The sequence below is a fragment of the Prunus avium genome, chromosome 5 (assembly GCF_965620075.1).
Source record: "Prunus avium chromosome 5, drPruAviu1.hap1.1, whole genome shotgun sequence".
In the NCBI taxonomy this organism is placed as follows: Eukaryota; Viridiplantae; Streptophyta; class Magnoliopsida; order Rosales; family Rosaceae; genus Prunus; species Prunus avium.
In genome coordinates, this window is record NC_142288.1 from 25,361,589 (window position 1) to 25,385,675 (window position 24,087).

Here is a 24,087-nt window from a genome sequence, read left to right on the forward strand (position 1 = left end):
CATAACATAGAATAAAACGAAACCTCCTCTTCACTCCCCAGGTGCTATAATGAGCAAGACAATCAAAAGGTGCGAAATTCTTCAACTGCCTTTGTCTCTTTCACGGTTTTACGTGCCAAGCGTCACTCAATCCATGCACGTTCACACAGCAGAAGTCCTTTACAGCTTATAATATATATCACTCTTCGCAATTTCAAGCACAGAGAAAAGCAGAGCAACAGAGAAAGAGAGAGATGGCTAAAAATGGTGGCGAGGCAGTGGTTGTGTGCAGCGACAAGAGCATGGGAGTAGGGATAACTATATGGGGCATAGACACAGGGGATCGTCTTCTTCACATACCAACCTGTGCTTCTGCTGCTCATGGTCTTGTGTGCCTGAGAAACCGGTTCTTTGTAGCTTCTCAGATTCACAAACATGGCTCTGTTGGCGGAGGGGCCATATCTATGTGGCCCTTGAACAAGGTAATTCTCACTGCTTTGACTCAAATTGGTTGGGGTTTGATTTCAATTTTTGTACTAGAACAATTGTAAATAAATTGGTTCAGTAATTTGATTCCCATCCTATGTTGGTTTGAAATTTGTAATTGATCTCTCTCATTTTTTTGTAAATTTTGGCCTTATGACCATGTGCAAATTTCTGTTGTCTACTTTTCCTAATTGACAGAAATTTAAATGATGGAGATCTAAATTCCATCATTTAAGAATTCTATGCAATTTTCAATTCCTTCATCCAAATGGATAGTTGATGTTTAAAATTGCAAGCTTGATACGATCTGAGTTACAAAATATCACCTTTACACCGGGAAATATGGTTAGCCTTTGCAATTTGTCTATGGTCATTGAAGTGTAGGTTTGAATTGTATTCGGTTGACTCAGTCACTTCTATGTTCACAGAACTCTGATGCTTTTGATTCAATTTTACATCCTGAAAAATGAGATAGGAAATAGTACCATGAATTTGAACTCTTTTTTTTTTTCGTGAATTAATACTCATGAATAAGAAAACTATGTTCTTGTGCAAATCATTTGGTTTGTTGTATGCAACATTTTCCCAGCCTCAGCAGCCTATTCGGAGCTACCCACTAGAGGCCATTGGGCCACTTTCTTGCACAAGGGATGGTGTATATCTTGCAGGTGGTGCTCTATCTGGAAACGTTTACCTTTGGGAGGTTTGTAATTACTGTCATCAATTCCTCTGTTCAGAAACATTCCAATAAAGATCTTAATGGCATTGAGGTGATCTGTAGGTTGCTAATGGAAAATTGCTCAAAACTTGGCGTGGACATCATAAATCTTTGAACTGTATGCTGTTTTCTGATGACGGCTCTCTTCTCGTTTCTGCTTCAGATGATGGGATGATATGTGTGTGGTCTATGGTCGGGTAATAACTGAACTGGGATTTTGGCCTTGTCACTTTTTAGACGCTAGAAAAAATTTCAGATAACAAGAATTCATAGTGATGCTAATTTCTGATCATTTTGATGGAAGTTTGCTGGACATGGAAGATTCTGAAAGCTTTCCCTCGTTATTACATTATTCAATGGAGCATAAATCCTCTATAACTGGCCTGTTAACTACATCAGGCAGCTCAAATACAGTCTTAATATCAAGCTCACTTGATGGCTCATGCAAGGTTATCAAACTCATATTTATTCATGCTCCTAACAGTTGTATCTTTTGACTGATATATCTTATTACTGAAAGAAAATTATTCTGTGGTTAGGTATGGGATTTAGTATTGGGAAAACTTATGCAAACTCAAGCTTATCCGCTAGCGATAAGTGCAGTTGTTCTTCACCCAACAGAGCAGCTCTTTTTTTCTGGAAGTATAGATGGAAGAATTTTTGTGAACAAACTCGAAATCGGACAGGTCGAAAATTCTTTGGTTGCTGCTGAAGATCAAAAATCTGTGATAAAAGGACACAAGTAATGTATGGTGTTTCAAGATTTTTTAGATCATTGGAGACAAAACTGTCCTTTTTCTCAACAGAAAGAGTTATAAGATCTCGAGAATGTCTTTTTTATTACATGGCTGAGCTTTATGGGTTTGTATTGGAGACAAACATGCACATGCTCTTCACACAAGCAGAGTGCATTTTCTGTCAAATCTTCAAATATGAGTTATTGATTTTTGTCCTTCTTAATATTCTATAGTCTGCTGATGAAAGACCCAAAATCCCTGCAGGGGAGCTGTCACTGCATTAACCTTCAGTCAAGCAGGTCTGGTATCTGCATCTGAGGACTGCACCATCTGCATCTGGGATATCACCAATTGGGCAATCATCAGAAGATTCGACCATAAAAAAGGTAATCGTAGCCTATAGCCTTATTCTGTTCCCTTTTCTTGGAGAGGTTTGAGTGAGCTAAATTTTATTTCTCTTGGTATGTAGCTAACTTTTATTTTGTTGAAGGCATTTTGTCTATGCTCCAATTGGTTGCTCAAAAGTGGCATACAATAGAAAAAACTATAAGTGCTTTTGTAATTATTGATTGAGAGGCGTGCCTATAATTGCAAAAACGTATTATGTGCAATTGCTTTCTAATACAAATTATACTAGACTGAGTTTTATTTTATATGATCAAGATTGTTGCTCTCTTCTATTACCAGGGGCTGTAACTAATCTGGCAGTGATTCCACAGTCCTCATTGCTTTCTGTGTCAAACCATCGGAGAGTTTCTAATGCATTTGGTGTTTCTTCGCTTGACAAGCATCCACAGCCTCCCAACTCATCCAAGGAGAAAATCCCTCTTCTTTCATCATGCCACTTCCTCAAAGGAAACCACACCACTCATTCTGGCCAACAAATATGTGACACAGAGGTCTCTCTCTTTCTCTTGCATACATATATGCACGTAACATTAGGACACGCGCACACACAGACACACACGCGCGAACAACACACACGCACAGAAAAACGGTATATGACTTAGCTAGTAATGTTGCGCTATATGCCTAAGCGCCAATTAATCAAGAGACATCTTAATTATCTGTCATACGAATTTGGGCAGGAAGAATTCAGTCCTGCAGCAATGCAAATGAAGTTGGAAACAAGCCTAGAGCACCGGATGTGGGCAACAAGAATGGCAAAACATGTGATGGAGATGAACACGCATTTGCAGACACGTTTGTTAGACTTGATGCAGAGTGGATTGTTGCGGTCCACGTCTACTGAAATTGATTCACCTCCAACAAAAAAGAGAGAGACTCGCATGTTTGATGAGAGTCCCCCATTTCAGGGAGAGGAGCAACCATAATCCTCTCAACTCATCTTGTTCCCTTCCCATGTCACTTGTGTTTCCACCTTTTGTCTATAGAAGTTAATAGTGCAATAGGAACGCACCAACTTTGCAAGTTTTTGCTTGGCTGCTCTCTCTTATCCTTGCAATAATTGTGATTAACTTAAAAACTGTCTCTTTCTTCTTGTATCAATGTACTCGTTGTCCATCAAGAAATTTCTCTTTTGTCAACTTGAACATAGAAAATGTCAAATATGCCCTCTTGTTTTTATTAACAAGAAGTGTATATATTGAACATTTAAGGACAAAATAAGAAAATGTTAAGCCAACGGGATCAATCTCCGTGATACCTTTGGTAGTGCGCGTGTATAAGAAATCTCTCTCCCCATTAAGACTATCGCTTGTATTATATAAAAAAGGACTAAATACAATAAGAAATAAGACTAAATACACTTGTGTGTAACAAAATCCTAACTAAGAATTTGCCAACAAATATTTAATATGCCCTCATATTTTTGCCATTTATAAATCCGCACCAAAAGAAAAGGAAAAGAAAAATAGACGAAGAAAATGCGGGCACAAGTTGAATAAGTTATGTATATGGGACAGATTCCCTCTTTATATTCCAAACGCAGTCTGCCCTGTCGGCGGGGTCGCCCTTGGGTGGATGGGCATTTTGGTCAGAGTAACAAAAATATTGTATTGGTTAATTTTCTTTTTTTGGTCGGAAAAGTATTGGTTAATTTTCAGGTTTTAACAAATTTGGCTATTTTCAAAACCAAAAACCTCCATAAAAACTCAAAACCCTTGACACTCAGAGACGCATACATACTCACATTCATTCACAGGCAAACACTCTGCTCTGGTCTCAGCCACTGCCACGATGGCCCAATTGAAGTCCATTTCCGCTTTCTCATCCTCTAACCTCGCTTTTCACGGTCCCAAAAGAGGTACATTCTTTCTTTTCATCGGAGATGGTACATATTCTCAAAAGCAACTTCATAGAATTCTAGAAGAAAATAGGTTCCATTTGTTCTTTGAGAAAGCAGAATTCATTTCAGAGTGATGATTAAGGATTTTGCGGAGAAATTAACAGTACCCAGACACTTAAATGCTTAATTTTTAATGGAAAAATTGTTGGATTGCCGTGTGATGGTATATATATTCTGATATCAACATGTTTCACATCTTTTGTTTATATGAGCAGAGTCATTTCCATATCATGGCAAAGTTTGTTGTCCAGGGAAATTATCTTCATTTCAAGAGGTGGCTATACCTATATCCATAATGCCTTGTACATATCAATTTTCTCTCTCCTTATAATTGTTGTTGATTACTTGATTTTGGTTTCTTCCTGGGTTGTTTACCCTTTTTTTCAATTTTTGATTTTTACAAATAACTTGTGTCTGCAGTTGGGGGCAAGACAGAGTGAGCTACAGGGGAATGCATTTGCGGTTTCTAGTGGCAATGGTAGTGTAACTAGAGCTCATGACAAGCAAGGTGCGGTTGCCTAGTCAGTGGTTCTTTCACATGTTGGCCTTGGTTCTGATTTTGGATGTTACCGCTGTTGTTTTGTTTTATTTATGTTTAAACAACGTTTTTGGTATGGAATTCGATCTAAACCTATGCATGCTGTATTTGTCTGGCTTTTCTTGTGTTGTTTATACTGACACCCACACTTGTATATAATATATGTTTTGTGGCACCTCAGTTATTAAAAGTGTACTTAATGAGTTCATTGTGGTGATCTGATATAGTGAGATGACATTAGTGAAAAAATGGACTATTGTGAAAAGTTTAGCAAATTAGTATTTTGTATGCATGTTGTGCATATCCGTGAATGTACACATCTAGACAGTAGAACTTCCAAATCAGGGGATGATATGTAGGATTCTTCTGTAAAGATGCATGGGTATGTTAGGTGGCATTCTAGTTTAATGCCAGCATTTCAGCCCATGGGAAGAGCAAACAAAAGATCAGGTCCTTGCCTCCCCTGACATTTCTTTCTGAGCTGCTGAACTCACTTAAGCCCTCAATATAGAGAATTAGAGAATAAGGTAGAAAAGGCCCTTCCAAGCTTGAAGTTTTCTTTTTATTTTAGTGTCAAATCATGGCTACGGGTATGTTTGCTATGATTGTTTATTTTAAGCATGCAATAACCTTATAGAACTGTGTCCTGTAGAATTTATTTTGTGATGAGGTTTCGAAATCCCTTTTAATTAAGTCATATCATCCCTACAGATTCTTTATGCAAATTGACTGTCATTGGACACCTAGGAATATGTTTAGTCACAGAAAATCAGAATTGTTGGATCACATGTTCACATTCCATGGAGTGAGCATTGCTGTTAGAGAGATAAAGGAGTTTAAATGAGATGCCATTATATGATATTTCATATTCTAAGTTCAATCATCCACTGATTCTGTAATATATTAATATTTGAGGTCTTAGATGCTAGTGTAATATTATCTTCATATCAATGCAGTTATTAGAGCAGTGCTGCCCAGTTATAGTGAGACAGAAGTATCTGGATCTACAAAGGAAAGAGGTTTACGTGGCAAATTGAATAAGGTTGTTCTGGCCTATAGTGGTGGCTTAGACACATCGGTCATTGTTCCGTGGCTAAGGTATTCCCCCTGTATTATCATACTGTCTGATTAAAGATTAGTGAAATTCCTTTATTGGATAGTTCTCTTCTGTGTGCTGCATAGAGCCTGTTTTATGTATTCCATGCACCATTTCCTTAGGCTCAATGTTAATGCCTACTGATGCATATTGCATATGTCGTTTCGTGTGTTTTCTAAGGGCACAGTTACCTTACTAGCTTATACTTCTGATTATTTACTTTCTCGTTACGGTTTTGTATGATTATTTTTACTTGCAGGGAGAACTACGGTTGTGATGTTGTTTGCTTCACGGCCGATGTTGGTCAAGTAAGTTAGGAGTAGCAACATCTACTTCAAAGTCAAAATTTTCTCATTTCTGCAATGTATTTTAAGACGGTGACAATTGGTTCTGACTTGCGTGCTTGCTACTTGTTTTAAATTTATTAGGGTTTAAAAGAATTGGAAGGTCTTGAAAAGAAGGCCATGGCCAGTGGGGCTTCTCAGTTAGTAGTAAAGGATCTAAAGGAGGAGTTTGTAAAAGACTATATATTCCCTTGCTTGAGAGCTGGTGCAATATATGAGAGGAAATACTTGTTGGGGACGTCAATGGCCCGCCCTGTTATTGCTAAGGTGATATCTGAGTTTGATGCTTGGAATGTTGTTTTAGTTATAAATCCATTACCTTTATGGATTGATATGTGCACAGCCAAGACAAATGTAAAGAATAAGAAACTACCTTTTGGATTTCTTGAAAAATGCATATTCTCTTCCTAGGTCTGTTCTGTCTGGTTTGGTTCTGGTAGAGCTGAGTATAGCTTCCTTAGTTGCTCAGTTTTAGAACTTTTAACACGTATTTTGTCATGTCAATGTCATGATATGTCTGTTACTTTTCTCATTGAAAAAAAAAATCATAACGATTACTTCATACAATGATGTTCCTGAAAACAGGCCATGGTAGATGTTGCCAAAGAAGTTGGAGCTGATGCCGTAGCTCATGGATGCACAGGGAAAGGAAATGATCAGGCATGCCTTGTGATTCACCATTTAATATTACAACAACTCATATATTTCTTTTTTTTCTTTGGTCATACCAACTCATCTAAATCTTCTGATAAAACCTACCTTGTCTGCTTAGGTTCGCTTTGAGCTGACATTTTTCGCTCTCAATCCCAAACTAAATGTTGTGGCTCCTTGGAGGGAGTGGGATATTACAGGTAGAGAAGATGCTATTGAATATGCTAAGAAGCATAATGTGCCTGTCCCAGTGACAAAGAAATCCATATACAGCAGAGATGGCAATTTATGGCACCTTAGTCATGAGGTAAAATCTTTACAACTCTCTTTTATTAACTTTTTATTTTGTCCGGATAATTACTATCGTTTCATATCAAATCTTTTTGGTTCGTCTTTAGCTTGCTGATTGAGTTCTAAAATTCTCTCACTCATTTGTGTATGTATTTATGGAATTGATGAAAGGGTGATATTTTGGAAGACCCGGAAAATGAGCCTAAGAAGGATATGTTCATGTTAACAGTCGATCCAGAAGATGCACCAAATGAACCTGAGTAAGTTCCACTTTGAACCTATGTGTTTTAGTTCTTATTTTGTGTGCTGAGTGCATTTTCTTGCGTATCTTTCCCATGCTCTCATTTCCTATAGGTATGTAGATATCGGGATCATTTCCGGAATTCCGGTCTCAGTCAATGGGGAGAATCTGTCACCGGCATCTCTACTTGATCATCTAAACCAGATTGGTGGGAGACACGGAATTGGCCGTGTGGACATGGTTGAAAACCGACTCGTTGGTATGAAGAGCCGTGGAGTGTATGAAACTCCCGGAGGCACCATCCTCTTCGCTGCTGCACGTGAGCTGGAGTCTCTAACACTGGACAGAGAAACAATGCAGGTTAAAGACTCATTAGCCCTGAAATATGCGGAGCTGGTGTATGCAGGCAGGTGGTTCGACCCGCTTCGCGAATCTATGGATTCATTCATGGAGGAAATCTCAAAAACAACAACAGGATCAGTGACTCTCAAGTTGTACAAGGGTTCGATTACTGTGACCAGCAGGAAGAGTCCGTACAGCCTGTACAGGCAAGACATCTCGTCATTTGAGAGTGGGGATGTATATGATCAAGCTGATGCAGCTGGGTTCATTAGGCTGTACGGCCTTCCCATTAGGGTGCGAGCAATGCTTGACTCGTGAGGGATGAGGCTAGGCTCTCAATGGCTGTCTTCGTTTTTTTGGTATTGTTAGAATTAGAACCAAGGAGTGAGCTTATATAAATGTTAGCCTGTGGTTTGAACAAAAATTGAGTTGTGGCTCAACTTATAATTCCCATCTTTAATAAACACAAGAACAAGTAGTTAGATTAAGGCACTCGCATATGTGCTACCTGTTATATTTATCTATTTATTTTTGTTCGATAGTTTATATATTAATTCAAATAAATAAGGGAAATCTACTCTTGAGAAAGAAAAAAAAAATTAATTCGTCACAAAATATCCTCAACACCCAACATACACACTCGAATTATAGAATTTTTTAAATTTGTATCAACAAAGAAATGATTAAATTTCTCTAGAAAGCCTATGGATTATACCTTCTAATTTTTGTCAACGTTAGCAAAAAAAGCCTAGTCCTGCAAAGCCACGTAGGCAGACCTAGTCCTTCAAAGCTAGGCAGTTAAAGCCTGCCTAATCTCCCCCCACTATAACAAATTGTGATCCACCATCGTCTTGTGCAATGCAACACCATCGTATAAGTAAGCATTGTCTCTTGCAAGACATCAGAGGAGATTTTTTTTAACCGTCGTATGTGAACAATTTAGACAACGATTCTACTGCAAAACTATCGTCTATGTGGGTTTAAATTGATCGAAACATGCTATTCTCATCGTCTCGTTAAACTCATGACAACAATAACTCACTTCAAACTAAATCGATTTTTATGAAAACAATTCTATTATTGAATTTGTGATGAATTATACCTAACAAATTCTTCCACATTTATTGTTCGTATTTGTCTTTGAGTTGATTTTAGTCACGTAAATAACTCTCTTTGACTGCAACACACATGTACACTATATATCCATGTCCAGACTGTTTTGGTTAGACCTTTTTAATACACCTAAGAAAGAGAATGTTCCAAGGCAAAAATCTTGGAGTTGGTTCAGGATTAAGCTTCATTTACTTAAGTTTAATCTGGTAATACTGATTAAAAAATTAGATTCGAGGTTTCGTTTGCAGATCATGGATTTCTCACCGCCATGGTTAAGGATATTACAAGGGATGTGTGCCATTGCTTTGTTTGCTTGTTTAGCACAAGATTTGTAATTAATTAATTGTTTTTTTTAGTTAATATTTCGGGACTACATTTGAATCAAAGAAGGAAAAAAAAGACTATACTTAAGTGGATGATGTTGATTAATCATATTCCAGGTCCTGTAAATGCATCCAACCCTCAAGAATTGGAAGTCAAGTGGTCTGACTTCCCTAGTGATTTTGTGTTTGGAGTCTCTACTGCTGCTACACAGGTGCATAATAAATTCTGCTATGTTATTTAACTCCATATATATATATATACACATATATGGGTGTATTTATAACTATGTTGGGTGCAGATTGAAGGATCAGCAAAAGAAGCAGGAAGAGGACCAAGTGTTTGGGACTACCATGTTGAGAAATTCCCAGGTTCATAATCATATCTCATAATATAATGCAGCATTTCTTTTCTCTGGCAGAGAATCATGTTCATTCTCTTTTTTTCTGTGATATTTTCCTTTACATTCAGAAAGGATTGCAGATCACTACAACATGTTTACGGCCCTCGATTCATACAAGCGATACAAGCATTGCAAGAGGAGCCTGTGATAATTAAAATTTCTCCCATCAAATTTCATTTGCTATTCGTTGCATAGTTGTGAATTTTTAATTTTGACATATATTTGGCCAATAAACAATTCTGCAATTGTAGGAAGATGTGAAGGCTTTGAAGAACCTTGGAGTTGGGTCTTACAGATTTTCCATCTCTTGGACCAGGATTCTTCCTAGTAAGCATCTTATCTCATTGTTGTTTTTCTTGTCAAAATGCTTTTGTGCTAACCGTCTTCGTGTTTGTGTGTCGTCGTTTAGCTATTTTGTAGTAGTGTTTGTATGTTGCTTATCTTGAAATACTATAATTTGAAATCTAAATTATTCTCTGTGTAGCTAGAAACTATAGCTCTGTACTTTTTCACAAAGTCATATGCAAATTTGTCATTGGATGTGTTTCAGAGGGAACCTTGAGTGGTGGAGTAAACCAACAAGGTATTGATCACTACAACAGCCTGATTGATGAACTAATCAAGAATGGTAAGAAGCTATGCTGTTATTATTATTATTATTATTTATGATCAATATCAATTCTAGCAGTCACAAAATGAGTGTTTATATAAGCCAATTGGACCTTGTTCCTATTGCACCACTTTATCCCACATCGGCCAAAGCAAAATAGAAACAACAGTTCATAAACCCAGCTACATGGCACCTATTTCGCCGAGCTATGTTGCGCTAGCTTGTGACTCAAGCGAGGGCATTGAAGTGGTAGAACAATGGTTCGACGCATCTGGCAGGGTTGGCAGTTGCAATCTGCTGGCTCGCCCATTCCAAGTTGTGAGTTGTGTCATGTGGTCCATGCGAAGGCTTGGGCTGCGTGTCTCTTAGAGCGGAGGGCACAGCGTGAGGCTGGTTTCACAGAGCAGCGAAAACCTCCCGCTCGCGGCAGTGGAAGGATAACGAGTCGGTGCTCCACCAACCCAAATTGCCTGATGGGTTGAAACCAGTTGAACCACCACTTCTCTTTTTTCCTTCCTTTTTTTTTTAATGACATTCCCACCCTATGTTTCTAATGCATCACACCCTAAACCCTAGTTTGCGAAAAATATATATTACTCATATTTTCCATATATCACAAATTTACAGGAATGATTTCAAGGATTATAGTGAACTTTGCTTTAATTTTTTTGGAGATAGAGTAAAAAATTGGATTACAATCAATGAGCCATTAATTACTGCAAATTTTGGGTATGATCTTAGGGTTGATCCACCAGCAAGGTGTTCTGTTCAAACAGCATATCCATGTAATGTTGGTGGTAATTCAGCCACTGAGCCTTACATTGTTGCCCATAACATTCTCCTTGCGCATGCCGCTGCTGTTAAGCTCTACAGAGACAAGTTTCAGGTGAGAGAGGCACACTCTCAGTCCATGATTGATTTTGGTTAATGGAGTTTTGTCCTCTGCATGTCTCAAATTTATGAGAATATTTTTGTCTTGGCTAATATATATATATTGTAGAGAAAACAAGGTGGACAAATTGGAATTAGTCTTGTGGGACAATATGTTGAACCTTATTCAGATTCTGCAGAAGACAAAGCTGCAGCAAAAATAAGTTTGGATTTTGAACTTGGATGGTATTGTAATTTCCATATTATATCAGAATACCTTGTTTTGTGCATGTTACATATTAGACCAATAATGGTGTTCCTTATTTAGGTTTGTGGAACCATTAGTGTATGGAGCTTATCCAAGGAGTATGAGACAGTTGGTCAAGAACAGGTTACCCACCTTCACCGAGAAAGAGATGATGATGGTCAAGCGATCCTTCGATTTTATTGGCATCAACTATTATACCAGCAGATATGGCAAAAATGAGCCTGCAAGTCCAGGAAAACCAATTTCCTATAGAAACGATCAATTAGCTTCGTCGTGGACTAAAAGTAAACTTTATATTATCTCACCACTACTGCTTGTGTGTATATGTGTGTGGAGTTGTGAGTTAATAATAGCTGGAAAGTTTCAAGCCTAACATGGTTTTCTTACTCATGCTGTGTTTGTTGCAGATGTGGATGGAATCCAAATTGGTCCTCTGGTAAGAAAAATTGGATAGTTCTGCAGTCTTGCAGCAAAACTTGTTATGTTAATAAATTGGACAGTTCTGTAGTTTCCATCTTTCTATATTGTCAACGCAAATGCACTCATCAAGGGAGAAGAATCAGGATCTGATTCTTCTCACTCCTAACCATTGACCTGCTGTGCAAATATTATGTATTTACTATTATTTAAGGCTATTACCATTTATATCTCCATTGTACAAATATAAATATTGTAACCTTTCCCACATATGAAATACAAGATTCAAATATTCTACATGGTATCAGCCTAAAACCGATCCCTTTACCCTAAACCCTAAAACCGATCCCTTTCTCTCTTTCCCTATTCCTCCTACCCGAACCCTCTCATGGCCTCTCAATCTTCTTCAACCTCTCTTCCTGGTCCAAACTCTTCATACTTCATCAAACTCACAGAAACAAATTACCTTCTATGGCTCCGTCAAATTAAACCTTTTCTTATTTGCATGGCTTATGGAAATATGTTGATGGCTCCTCCTCTCAACCCTCTCCTTTGCTTCCTCTACCAGCATCCTCCCCTGACCAAACAGCACCACAACCAAATCCCGCATAAACCTGGTTCCAACAAGACCAACTCATTGTCAGCTATCTAACCAACACTCTCTCTGAGTCAGTATTATCTCTCACCATTGGCTGTGACTCATTCAAAAACATTTGGGATTGCCTACAACGACACTTCTCTCAAACCTCAGTGGCCAGTGAATCCATCCTTAGATTTCAACTCATGGACTTGCAGAAAGGCACCCAAACCGTGGATGAGTACCTCCGTCATGCCAAATCCATTGTTGATTCCTTGGCTGCGATTAATGAACCGGTTTCCAATAAGGACCTTGTCACTGGCATTCTTCGTGGCTTAGGTCCCGACTACAAAATGCTTGTCACCGCTCTCTTAAATTTTCCTCATCTTCCTGATTTTGGTGATCTGCGTGCCCGTTTGCTTTCATATGAAGCGCAGAATCCTCGCACTGACCTTGTCCAATCCGGTCAATCCACAGCTTTCTTGGCCGTCCAGCCTCCCACCTATTACTCACATCGTGGGGGCTCTGTCAACCGCGGCAGTTCTCGTGGACGTGGTCGTGGCAACCGTGGTCGTCACGGTTGTGGCTGGAACTGTTGTGTAGATACAGCTGCACCAAAATGGATTCAGTTGCATCCTCAACTTGTGATACTCGCAAGTGCACGAGCCGTTTGTAGTTTAGCGTATGTAAGTGCGAGGTCGATTCCACAGGGATTGGTGATTGAATGATCCAATTTAGTTTCCCTACACAAAACAGAAATGAAAAAGAAAGGAAATAAATAAAACAAGGAAGAAAGAAATAACTAACTCAAGCAAATAAGTTCCCAAGTTCAATTAGATTAATGGATTGGTTCTAGCTAAAGTATGATTAAGCCATGGTGTGTGGTCATAACCTTGTGTTCCTAATTCCCTAATTTGATCATTTGTTGTCTAACCTAAAATTAAGCATTAGGAACCCATTAAGCATAGAAGAACAATTTAAACAACCAAGCATGTATCTAATCCCTGTTGTCGAATGTCCATACATACTCTTCCTATTCATAGTTCAATTCGAATTAAAGCATGGTGTATACTCTTAATTCAAACCAAGATAGCTAACATGCAAGCCTAAATGGTGATCAATCATTCAAACTAGCATATTAACTTATAAGCATAATGAATAAGAACAAAAATCATAATTGAAACTTGGAAACTAATCAAACTTGAAACTAAAGAAAAGAATTTGCATAATGAAAAGTAAAGTGGAACTAAGAAAAACTTAAGGAGAATTTCAGCACAAAGATCTCATTATAACAATTGAAAACTAGAAAGAGAAACTAAGAGAATTTGAGGGAGAGAAGGGAAGGGAGCTCTAGAGAAGTGTTTGAGAGCTCCCCCCCTTGGGGTGTGTTTACAAGCTTAGAGAACATCCCTATTTATAGTCCTAAGGGAAGTGAAAATCTGAATTCAATATGGCTAATGCATACAACACTTGTTTTATAAAATCTGAAATGGTTGATGCACTTGTATTAGAAAATCTAAATTGGGTGATGCACTTGTATTAGAAAATCTTGAATTGGTTGATGCACTTCACCAATAGATCCCACCAGCAGCCCTAGCTCATCTTCATGTCACCATGACCAAGCTTCCAACCAGAAATGATAGCTCATACCTAGCTCACCATGACCAAGCATCCAACCAGCACATGCTGAGGTCAGCATGACCAGCAACTTCAAGGGCTTACAACTTGGGCTTCTCTTAATCAAATTAGGACTTTAAGCACTCTAAATTGAAGTTCAGAATGTCTTCTTTCCAGCCATATGTTATTTGGGCCAATCCAAGGTCGGAGGAAGAAGTTAAGGCCGAAACAAATTGCTAACTCATTTTCCGCGCTGATAAGATCCATCCTGAGCATGGTTCTGTGTTTGCTAGGTAACGGACTCCAGATTTATCCAATGGGGCTGAAGTTTGGATATGTTATAGTACACACCAATTGGAACAACTTTCATGAAGAATGTGGCCTCATTCGAGCTATGTAGGTTGTTGAAACAAAGCTTGCAATATGACCTACGGAACTGGACTGGCAGGGGGCTGTAGCCAAAATGAGTTTGTCTTTAAGCTCTTCATCCATTCATCCAAATTAGGCCTTAACATGCTTGAATTGCATGAATTATGCTCTCTTGCTCTTTTTGCCTACAAAACACACAAAGAGAGGCAAATAACATAGAAATCTAGGAAACTAAGCAAAAGAAGTAAGTAAATTTGGGCATGTATATGTATGAAATTATGAGCTTAACAGGAACCAGTCACAACATCAGTCTCCTTCGTTGCATCATAATGGTTCCTTTGGTTCCTCCCGTAGCTGGCAGCCATTCCAACAATCCAATTCTGCATCTCAATGGCCTACTTTCTCACCGTGGCAACCTGGGCCTCATCCACAGCCCCCATCCTCTTGGTCTAACAACAGCAGTCAACGCTCTTCAGCTCCTGGCATCCTTGGCCCACCATGGTGCCCCACCTGCAACACCGCTCAACATTCTCATGCCACCTGTCCTCACAAATTTCGTGGACCTGAGTCTTTTCCTCCCTTTGCTGGTGCTCAATTCCTACAACCCAGTGACAACACTTGGAACCTTGACACCGGTGCCACCCATCACATGACCGGTACTGCCACTCATCTTCAAAATCCGCAATCATATATGGGTAATGATTCCATCTACTTGGGTAATGGTGACTCTTTAAACATTTCATCCACTGGTACAATTCCTATTTCTTTAGGCTCTTCGTGTCATTCTCTTCATAATGTCTATCATGTTCCTTCTTTACGCACTAACCTCCTTTCTATTGCTCGTTTTACTCGTGACAATGCTGTCTCATTCATGTTTACTCCTGATTCCTTCCAAATTTATGACTTACATACTGGTAATCTTCTTTTTCAGGGCCCATGTAAGGATGGTCTCTACCCTCTTTCACTTCCCTCCGCTCCTTTCTCTGCCAAGTGTGCCCTCACTTCCATTCATTCCTCCGCTTGGCATCGTCGTCTTGGTCACCCGTCCTCCGCTGTTTTGTCTCGTCTTTCATCGTCCTTAGGTTTTAAATTTAATAAGGATTTCTGTAAGCCTTGTGCTCTTGGAAAATCTACTCAATTAGCTTTTCCCATAAATGAAAATCATGCTACTATTCCCTTCTCTATCATTCACTATGATGTTTGGATGTCCCCTGTTGTCTCTAAAACTGGTTTTAGGTACTACGTTCTATTTACTGATGAATATTCCCGATACACTTGGATATATCCCATGCGCCGTAAAAATGAAGTATTTGAGCACTTTCAGTCTTTTGTTTCTCTCATCCGTAATATCTTTAACTCCACCATCAAATTTCTTCAAAGTGACAATGGCACAGAATATGTCAACACCTCATTTACTCAATTTTGTCAACATTTAGGAATTCAACAATGGTTCTCTTGCCCTCACACTCCCCAACAAAACGGTCTTGCCGAACGCAAGCACTGCCATATCGCTACAATCATTCGCACCCTACTCACCACCGCCCATGCCCCACACTACCTTTGGGTTGAAGCCGCTCTTACAGCAGTTCATCTTATAAATCTCCTGCCCACACCCACCCTTCAATGGCAAACTCCATACACCACACTATATAATCGTCCCCCTGTTTACTCCCATCTTCGGATTTTTGGGTGTTCTTGTTTCCCGTATCTTGGTGCATACACAGAAAATAAACTTGCCAACCGCACCACTGAGTGTGTGTTTCTCGGTTATAGTCCTAATCACAAAGGCTATCGTTGCTTGGATCCTTCTACTGGCCGTGTCTACACCTCACGCCATGTTGTTTTTAATGAAAATAAATTTCCCTTTGAAAGCTTGCAGGTACCTTCCTCTCCTTGTTACACAGGACTGGAATTTAATCCTGTGTGCCCAACCCCCATGGGTTCCCTTACCAGGCCCATGCCTCCATCACATCCTCCAAGTCCATCCCTTCATGCCTCGTCCAACCCACCAGCCCCTTTTCCAGCACCTCTACCGCCCCCAAGTTCCGGCACCTCCATCCTCCCACAAGCTTCCGGCACCCCCATCCTTCCACAAGCTTCCGGCACCTCCATCCTTCCACAAGCTTCCAGCACCTCCATCACTCCACATGCTTCCGTATCCTTCCACAGGCTTCCGGCACTCCTCCTTCAGAACCAGTCCAGCCCTTGCTCCACACATACTCCAGAAGACATCGCATTCCAACGGCGCCAGCACAGCTAATCCATGATCCACTTGCCACTCTAGACCTTGCTCCCCCACAACCTACAGGACCAGCGCTGCCACCACCTGTTCATCCCATACGGACTCGTCTCCGTGACGGCATCACGCAGCCCAAGCACCACACAGATGGCACTATACGATACCCCATTCCCCGTGCTCTTTTAACTGTGCTTGAAAATACTGAACCAACTTGTTTTTCTCAGGCTACCAAACATCCTAAATGGCATGCTGCAATGTCGGAAGAAATCAATGCTTTGCTACGGAATAAAACTTGGTCCCTTGTTCCTCCATCTACCAATCATACTCCTATCGGATGCAAATGGGTCTTTCGCATCAAGCGTAATTCTGATGGCACTATAGAACGCTATAAAGCACGCCTAGTTGCTAAGGGCTACCACCAACGTCCAGGCATTGACTACTTGGAGACCTTCAGCCCCGTTGTTAAACCACCCACCATTCGCACGGTACTCAGTCTTGCTACTTCCCGTGGCTGGCCCTTGCGCCACCTAGATGTCAAGAATGCTTTTCTTCATGGGTTTCTGAACGAGGACGTGTACATGATTCAGCCCCCTGGCTTTGTAGATCCTGCTCACCCTCATCATGTGTGCAAACTCCACAAATCCCTTTATGGCCTCAAACAAGCTCCACGTGCATGGTTCACCCGCATTAGCACTTTCCTACTCTCTGTGGGCTTTCACCGAAGTTTGGCTGACTCCTCACTCTTTATTTTGCGGCATGCTTCTCATACTATGTTTCTTCTCCTATATGTTGATGACATAGTCATTACTGGCAGCGATTCCTCTCTCTTACAAACCTTTATTGCTCTTTTGGGTCACAATTTTGACATTAAGGACCTTGGTCCTCTTAGCTACTTCTTGGGTTTACAGGTTCATTCTCAGGATGGTGCTCTTCATCTTAATCAACTTCAATATGCTCATGATTTGCTTCAAAAGAGTAATCTCATACATGCCCAGCCTGCCCCTACTCCCTTTGCCGCAAAACCACTAATCACAGCAACTGAAGGTGCCTTGCTTGACTCTCCCACTGAATATCGTGAACTTGTTGGGAGTCTACAGTATCTCACCCTCACCCACCCTGACATCTCATTTGCAGTCAACACTGTTGCCCAATTTATGAGCTCCCCTCGCTCTACTCACATGGTTGCTGTCAAACGGATCCTTCGCTATGTTAAAGGCACACTTGATTTTGGTCTCACTTTCCAGCCGCAACATGCCTCTTCTCGACTATTGGTCTACTCCGATGCGGATTGGGCAGGTTGCCTTGACTCGAGCCGTTCTACGACTGGCTACCTTATCTACTTGGGCTCCAACCTTATCTCCTGGTGCTCCAAGAAGCAACCCACTGTTTCACGCTCAAGTGCAGAATCTGAGTACCGTGCTCTTGCTCATGCTTGCGCCGAATCCTCGTGGCTCTGTTCACTGTTATTTGAGTTAGGTGTCCAATTGCACTTTCCTATTCTCATGCACTGTGACAACCTTAGCACCACTTATATGGCTGCCAACCCGGTTTTTCATGCTCGAACGCGACACATTGAACTCGACTATCACTTTGTTCGTGAGAAGGTTGCTCTTGGTAGTCATCAAGTGTGCTTCATTCCCTCTATTGATCAACCAGCTGATCTCCTTACTAAGCCTCTTCACAAACCGCGTCATCATCTCCTCTGTAACAAACTTGTTCGTCCTAGGCCGCTCAGTTTGCGGGGGGGTGTCAACGCAAATGAACTCATCAAGGGAGAAGAATCAGGATCTGATTCTTCTCACTCCTAACCATTGACCTGCTGTGCAAATATTCTGTATTTACTATTATTTAAGGCTATTACCATTTATATCTCCGTTGTACAAATATAAATATTGTAACCTTTCCCACATACGAAATACAAGATTCAAATATTCTACATATATATATATATATATATATATATATAAATGTAGCAAAACTTAAAACTCATTTACGGTGCAGGCTTCAGGAAGCAAGTTCCTCTACAGTTATCCCCAAGGTCTGCAGAAACTTCTAGAGTTCATTAAGAAAGAGTACAGAGACCCTAAAATCTACATTACTGAAAATGGAATAACCGAAAAAAGGGACGATAAACTAAGGCTTGATGAAGCACTTAAGGATCCACATAGAATTCAATGCATTCTTCAGCATTTGTACCGGATCAAGATGGCAATCAAGTAAGTGACTAACTTATTTACTCTATTAAGTACTGATCAAGATCAACTTGTCAAGAGTTGAATGCAATATTGCATGTTTGCTTTTGAGAGTTTCCTACATGGAAGATTAACTCAAAAGCTTAAAGATCTTGGGCATCTCCATCCATTGTCAATTGGTTTTGAGTTGGATGCTCCATTTACTTGTCATTTCTGTTTTTGCTGTAGGAGCGGTGTGAATGTCAGAGGATATTTCCACTGGGCTCTATTTGACGACTTTGAATGGGGGGATGGCTATACCACAAGATTTGGGGTTTATTATATCGATTACAAAGACAATCTCAAGCGCATTCCTAAAGTGTCAGCTAAGTGGCTCCCTAAATTCCTAAAGGGTCAGGCTTGATGTACTCAAAATCTTATACACAATAAAGCTCTAGATAGTTAATCATGCCTGACTCCTTCCTTGCATAGAGAGTTTCCTATATTATGTTGAGGGGAAGAGAGCTTGAACAAAGACTGCCTTGAAGGTTCATTTTCATAGGCTGCTATTATCTTGGTGTTTGTTGAGCCTACCCCTCCAAATATTAACAGAAACCAAAGTGGGAAAAAAAACTTACTTTGCGGTAAATGGGTGGAGGAATGTTTGTGGTAACTAGTTACAGTAACAAAGTAGTTTGTTCAGTCAATTCTAGTTTCTTTCCCTGATCCAACACAATTGATATTTAGAGGAAGTAGATCAGATACACATCCCAACTACAAATCTAGTAAAAACTACCAAATTGAGGCACATTCCTTTGTTTATTTAGCCTCAGAAGTATGCTATAAATTGAAAATTACAATACTGAAATGGCAATGATTTGGAGTAGCAACAAATTTACAACTCAATATTGATGTGATGCAGAGTCAAATCTTCGGTCTCCATCCGCCGTGGTCTGGACTTGAACTGCATACTGTAAGTTCCAAAGGATGTCCTCAAAAGATGGACGGCTTGACTCTGGACAAATACATTTGTTTGTTATAGAGATCACGATCGATAAGGATTCTTGTGAGCAAGTAGCTAGAACAATTGGTTCAACTATTTTCTTCCGGCCGTCTAGGCTATTAAGAGATGCCTGTAAAAAAATTGCAGAATTATGATCAATCAATATCCATCTATGGTCAGAAAGAGGGCATGATTGTTGATAGTAGCATATATTAGTAAGATCTGCATTAGGCCAGAAATTAATTTACTTGCCATATCATTTTGCATGAAAGCCTCTCTTCTATCAGACTTGGAAGGTCCAACAAGAGCCTCAAGTAATATATATCCAAAGCTATAAGCATCATCCTCTAAACTTGTCATTTGCCTGAACACAATAATTAGAGTCAACCTTGTGGTTAAATTTCAACAATCAAATAACTCACTACGGAAAACATGCAGCAAATACACAGCAGAAATTGATGTAAATCTTACCATGATGAAAGGCCATCGTTTGCCTACAAACCAAGAACACAAATCAGAACTACACAATTGCAGGGGCACCAATCATTTCTTTGTTACGACGAGACGTACCTTAGATTTATCAGTTTCTTCTGCAAGAATGGACAACCCATAGTCACTCAATTTTGCCATGCCATGCTCATTTAGCAAGATATTGTTCGTCTTCAATCGGTTGCAGAAGAAACCAGGAATAATTCCAGTATGTAAGAAGTGCACAGCTTTGGCCACACTAATTAGAACTGCCAATCTCTCTGACCAGTCGAGAACCTTTCCAGGACTATTCCCTACACATACATTGTTGTAATAAAGAAGTTGTTCTCCAAAAAGAATAATTTGATGAAAGAGAACTTTCAGGCCAAATCAATTTTGAAGGAAACTGTCTATGAGCTTGACTTGAGTTTGAAAAGATTCCACTTTTTTGTCGAATCTAGTACCCATTCATGTACATAAACTATTTTAACATGATGAAAAGATGATAATTTTGTATCTTTAACCATATTAATAATTGCAAGAATCAGCATGCCAAGTGCAGTCCCATGGGCTGCTGTAGTTGAGAATTGAAACATATGCAAGCAAATATGAAGAAGTAATTATATTGGAAAACACATGCAAAAAGAGGTGAGAGCACAATTCAAATGCACCAAGAAAATTTCATATCTGGTTTTCTAAATTTACCAGAGAGATGAGCACGGAAGTTCCCATTTGGCACATATTCAGATACAAGATAGACCTTGTTTGGACTGTAATCATTGCGTACACCACCATCGAGGCAGTGGCCTAAAAGGCATACCAAATGCTGGTGACGGAGCTTGGCAAGCAGATCCAACCGGAGTTTAACGTTTCGAATTGAGTACTTCTTTGACAATGGCAGGCACCTTATAGAAACTAGAGTCCCATTGTATAGTCTTCCTTTGTAAAGCTGAATGTCAAAGGAAAGACGCTTATAATGCAGATTAAAGTTTTAATGGTTTGTTGGTTTAGTAAAGCTGGCATCACAATCATTATTTAAAGTGATTGAAAGGGCTCAATTAAGACAGAGATGAAACTATACCTTCCCATATGAACCTTCACCCAAAAAGACAGAGTTGTCAAAGTTGTTGGTGGCTTCCATCAACTCTTCTAAAGCAAATGTCCTGCACACTGGGAGACCTTGTATACCTACTTTTGCAGCTTGTGAAATATACCCTGAAGAACATAAAAGAACCAACTTGGCCAGCTTAAATGTTCATCCATTTTTAAATGAGGATCTGCTACAGAAAATGAGAGAAAAAGAAAATAGAAAATAGAAATCTACATTCTTGTTAGTGGTTGACCTACTTGCATTTGCTAGAATCTCAGAGGAGAGCCCTACTGCTGAATTATCTTCCACTGATTTATGCAGTAAATGCTGCTCCGATATCCCCCGAGGGCAATATCTTCTACAGAAAATGATAAAGCTTAAAACCAAAAGCACTGTAAGCACAACTAATCCTAGAATCACACCCACCAAGATCCCTACATCTTTTCCTCCAGATTGTTTTTCCTTTGGGCTCACTTCCTTGCAATATGATAGTTCATGCTGATGCTGCATACCAATGGATAAGCAATTCCCACCAAACTTAACAACTCTCTTTTCTGATTCAGTTCTCAAACAAAAGGGCAACTCACCTGTCAAACTATTATTTGATATATCAATGTAATCAAGTTTGCTTCCACAGATTAGGTGGCCTGGAAGTGAACCACTCAACAAATTTGAAGCCAAGTTCAAGTAACTCATATTGGGCAAAGAGAATATTGCAGCAAGAGGTGTGCCTCTGATTGCATTGTGTGACATATCAAGGTGTTGAAGTCCACTTAGTGTGCAATATTCCTTAGGAATATCACCAGAGAAGGAATTGTTGCTGAGCAAAAGCATGACCAACCCTTTTGGCATTGAGGGTAGCTTAGAATTCAATTTGTTCCCACTCAAATCCAGCACATGTAAGCTGCTTGAGCTACTAAGATCTGGTAATGAACCCTTCAACTGGTTGTTCCTCAAGCTTAGAGTTGTAATATTGGAGAGTGAATCAAACCAATTGGGCATAGTTTCATTTAAGAAATTGTCATCAAATTTAAGAGTTTGAAGCTTCACCATTGCAGAAACCTTGGGTGGAATTGAGCCAAAGAGGTAGTTTGAACTCAAGTCCAGATATTGAAGGGAAGACAACCTATGAATTTTATCTGGAAGTTGACCCCAGATGCCCAAAGACACAAGACTGAGGACTTTCAAACTGTTTAGCCTTGCCAAAGTAGTCACAAAAGAATCCAAAGAGAAGGCCTCTGATAAAGTTTGGTTTGGAATTGAAAAGCCATTAAAGTCACTAACTTTTGCTGGCTTATCACCCAGAACTCTGAGCTCAGTGACAAGATTGTCCAAGCATGTCATGTGTACTTGTGAAAGTGAAGAAATGGAGCAAAAATCTATGGTGTGATCATTCCAAATTTCCAGTTGCCTTGGGTACTCTAAATGCTTCCTTAGCTGCATAAGCACTTGGGTCTGAGACGACTGGAGTTGATGAGTACCCAGAAAAAAGAAACTACTTGCAAAACAGAATAGCAGAAATGATCTACAACACCCCATGAAAAATTCCCTTTTCTTAGCAATGCCCATGAAGAAATCAAATGTCTGAAATCTGCACCAAAACAAAAGAAGAACCCAATACTTAATTAAGGCAAAAAATTATTAGTCGAACAGAGTTGAAACAGGGGATGGCTCATTGAAGATGAAACAGAAATACAGTTGTGAAGAAGAGAAACTACAATAAATCAGGAAACAGAGGAAAAGACAAAACAAAGCAAGTTCCGTACAAGCTAAAAGACAAACGATTCCTCAAGCATTTGAGAGAGTTCCACGCAGCAGAAGCAGGGCAGAGACAGGGAAAAGGCAGAAGCTTTGAAGTCCCAAGATGATCACTCAACTTATTTGACTGCATTCAAGCAAAACAAGCAATACCCACGAAGGAAAAATAAATATCCATTTGAGCAGCATGTGAAATGAATGCAATAACCATTGATTTTTTATTTTATTTTTGAATTATACCAGAAACTTGCTTTGCTGCTGATAAAGGTTTTGTTGTATAAAGAAGTGAGAAAGTGGGGTACCTCAATTTATGGCATTAAAGTTTTCCCACATGGTGTTCTTTCTCGAAGATCAGGGCTCTCTGTCTGCAGCATTAATGGAGTAGGATTTACTTCTTCTTATACTCTACAAACCAGTCTTCTTGCCCTCTTTCAGCAGCAACTTGAAAACGTAGAAACATCCATCTGTCACCTTGTTTTTGGCTCATGAAAAGGTTGAGTTTTTAAGTTATAAGTTTTATAGCTGCATGTGTAATTTTACCTAGCTTTCTGCTCTCTCTTTCTTTTTCAGTTGGTTGATGACGCTACGCGGATGTTTGTGTTCCAACTCCTCTTTTCTTTTCTCCTTTTGTTCTTTTAATTGCATTATGACTAATCTTTACAAGGGTAGATTGGTAAAAGGAATGCATGTCCTTGGAACCTGTGGTTGCAAGCAACAACTTGCCATATAACTTTACAGGCTGTGTAGCAAACGATATCAGCAGCAGTTCATTGAAAATACAAGGGCACAATAATACTAGACTTGTTGCCAGAAGTTTTCTTAGCTATATATTATGATTGGAAAATTATCATATGATGGGATTAGATATGAACAAAAAGCATTGTAAAATCACCTTTCATGTCAGTTGGTGTATACTAAAGTTTAAAATTCTTTTGATATTTGTTGTACTTAATATGACTAGGTGCTTCTCTGACTTAGCAGTTATGGATAAAGCAATTTGGGAAGAAATGGAATTATTCGGATTCCCGACTTTCCCATGTTTACTAACACATAAGGAATGAA

At 39.5% G+C, this 24,087-nt stretch overlaps 4 protein-coding genes and 1 non-coding gene across 8 annotated transcripts; 4 read left to right on the forward strand and 1 right to left on the reverse strand.

The window, feature by feature from the left end:
* Positions 1-3,460, forward strand: LOC110763139 (protein ROOT INITIATION DEFECTIVE 3-like). Of its 2 annotated transcripts, XM_088253068.1 has the most exons (9): positions 22-69; positions 204-461; positions 1,055-1,168; positions 1,247-1,380; positions 1,488-1,632; positions 1,723-1,925; positions 2,185-2,306; positions 2,608-2,819; positions 3,009-3,460. In XM_088253068.1, exons 2-9 carry the CDS (start codon positions 234-236, stop codon positions 3,252-3,254), a joined length of 1,404 nt encoding a protein of 467 aa, XP_088109194.1. In that variant the 5' UTR covers positions 22-69; positions 204-233; the 3' UTR covers positions 3,255-3,460. The 2 variants fall into 2 exon arrangements, with proteins under 2 accessions (XP_088109195.1, XP_088109194.1); XM_088253069.1 differs by having other exon boundaries at positions 1-461; positions 3,013-3,188.
* A 516-nt stretch (positions 3,461-3,976) lies between these two features.
* Positions 3,977-8,272, forward strand: LOC110763086 (arginosuccinate synthase family). Its single transcript, XM_021965837.2, has 10 exons — positions 3,977-4,186; positions 4,444-4,502; positions 4,649-4,736; positions 5,723-5,864; positions 6,122-6,170; positions 6,291-6,473; positions 6,792-6,866; positions 6,979-7,164; positions 7,320-7,408; positions 7,503-8,272. Exons 1-10 carry the CDS (start codon positions 4,120-4,122, stop codon positions 8,047-8,049), a joined length of 1,485 nt encoding a protein of 494 aa, XP_021821529.2. The 5' UTR covers positions 3,977-4,119; the 3' UTR covers positions 8,050-8,272.
* Positions 8,273-9,095: 823 nt separating this feature from the next.
* Positions 9,096-19,691, forward strand: LOC110763054 (beta-glucosidase 24-like). 2 transcript variants are annotated; one of them, XM_088253655.1, is made up of 12 exons: positions 9,096-9,169; positions 9,283-9,379; positions 9,467-9,536; positions 9,637-9,693; positions 9,818-9,895; positions 10,119-10,199; positions 10,745-11,064; positions 11,179-11,294; positions 11,377-11,600; positions 11,724-11,752; positions 18,537-18,751; positions 18,956-19,691. In XM_088253655.1, the coding sequence occupies exons 1-12, from the start codon at positions 9,096-9,098 to the stop codon at positions 19,128-19,130; spliced, it is 1,536 nt and encodes a 511-aa protein (XP_088109781.1). In that variant the 3' UTR covers positions 19,131-19,691. The 2 variants fall into 2 exon arrangements, with proteins under 2 accessions (XP_088109781.1, XP_088109780.1); XM_088253654.1 differs by having other exon boundaries at positions 9,096-9,159; positions 9,201-9,379; positions 9,637-9,699; ... (1 more) ...; positions 10,119-10,196; positions 10,712-11,064.
* Positions 10,379-10,682, forward strand: LOC148294560 (signal recognition particle RNA). The gene has a single exon (XR_015836156.1).
* Positions 19,401-23,638, reverse strand: LOC110762948 (Leucine-rich repeat protein kinase family protein). Of its 2 annotated transcripts, XM_021965676.2 has the most exons (9): positions 23,328-23,638; positions 23,034-23,152; positions 21,525-22,858; positions 21,259-21,392; positions 20,883-21,126; positions 20,280-20,491; positions 20,181-20,203; positions 19,962-20,073; positions 19,401-19,839 (listed from the first exon to the last, which is right to left on the reverse strand). In XM_021965676.2, exons 3-9 carry the CDS (start codon positions 22,834-22,836, stop codon positions 19,609-19,611), a joined length of 2,268 nt encoding a protein of 755 aa, XP_021821368.1. In that variant the 5' UTR covers positions 22,837-22,858; positions 23,034-23,152; positions 23,328-23,638; the 3' UTR covers positions 19,401-19,608. The 2 variants fall into 2 exon arrangements, with proteins under 2 accessions (XP_021821368.1, XP_088109779.1); XM_088253653.1 differs by lacking the exon at positions 23,328-23,638 and having other exon boundaries at positions 23,034-23,260.
* Positions 23,639-24,087: the final 449 nt, after the last annotated feature.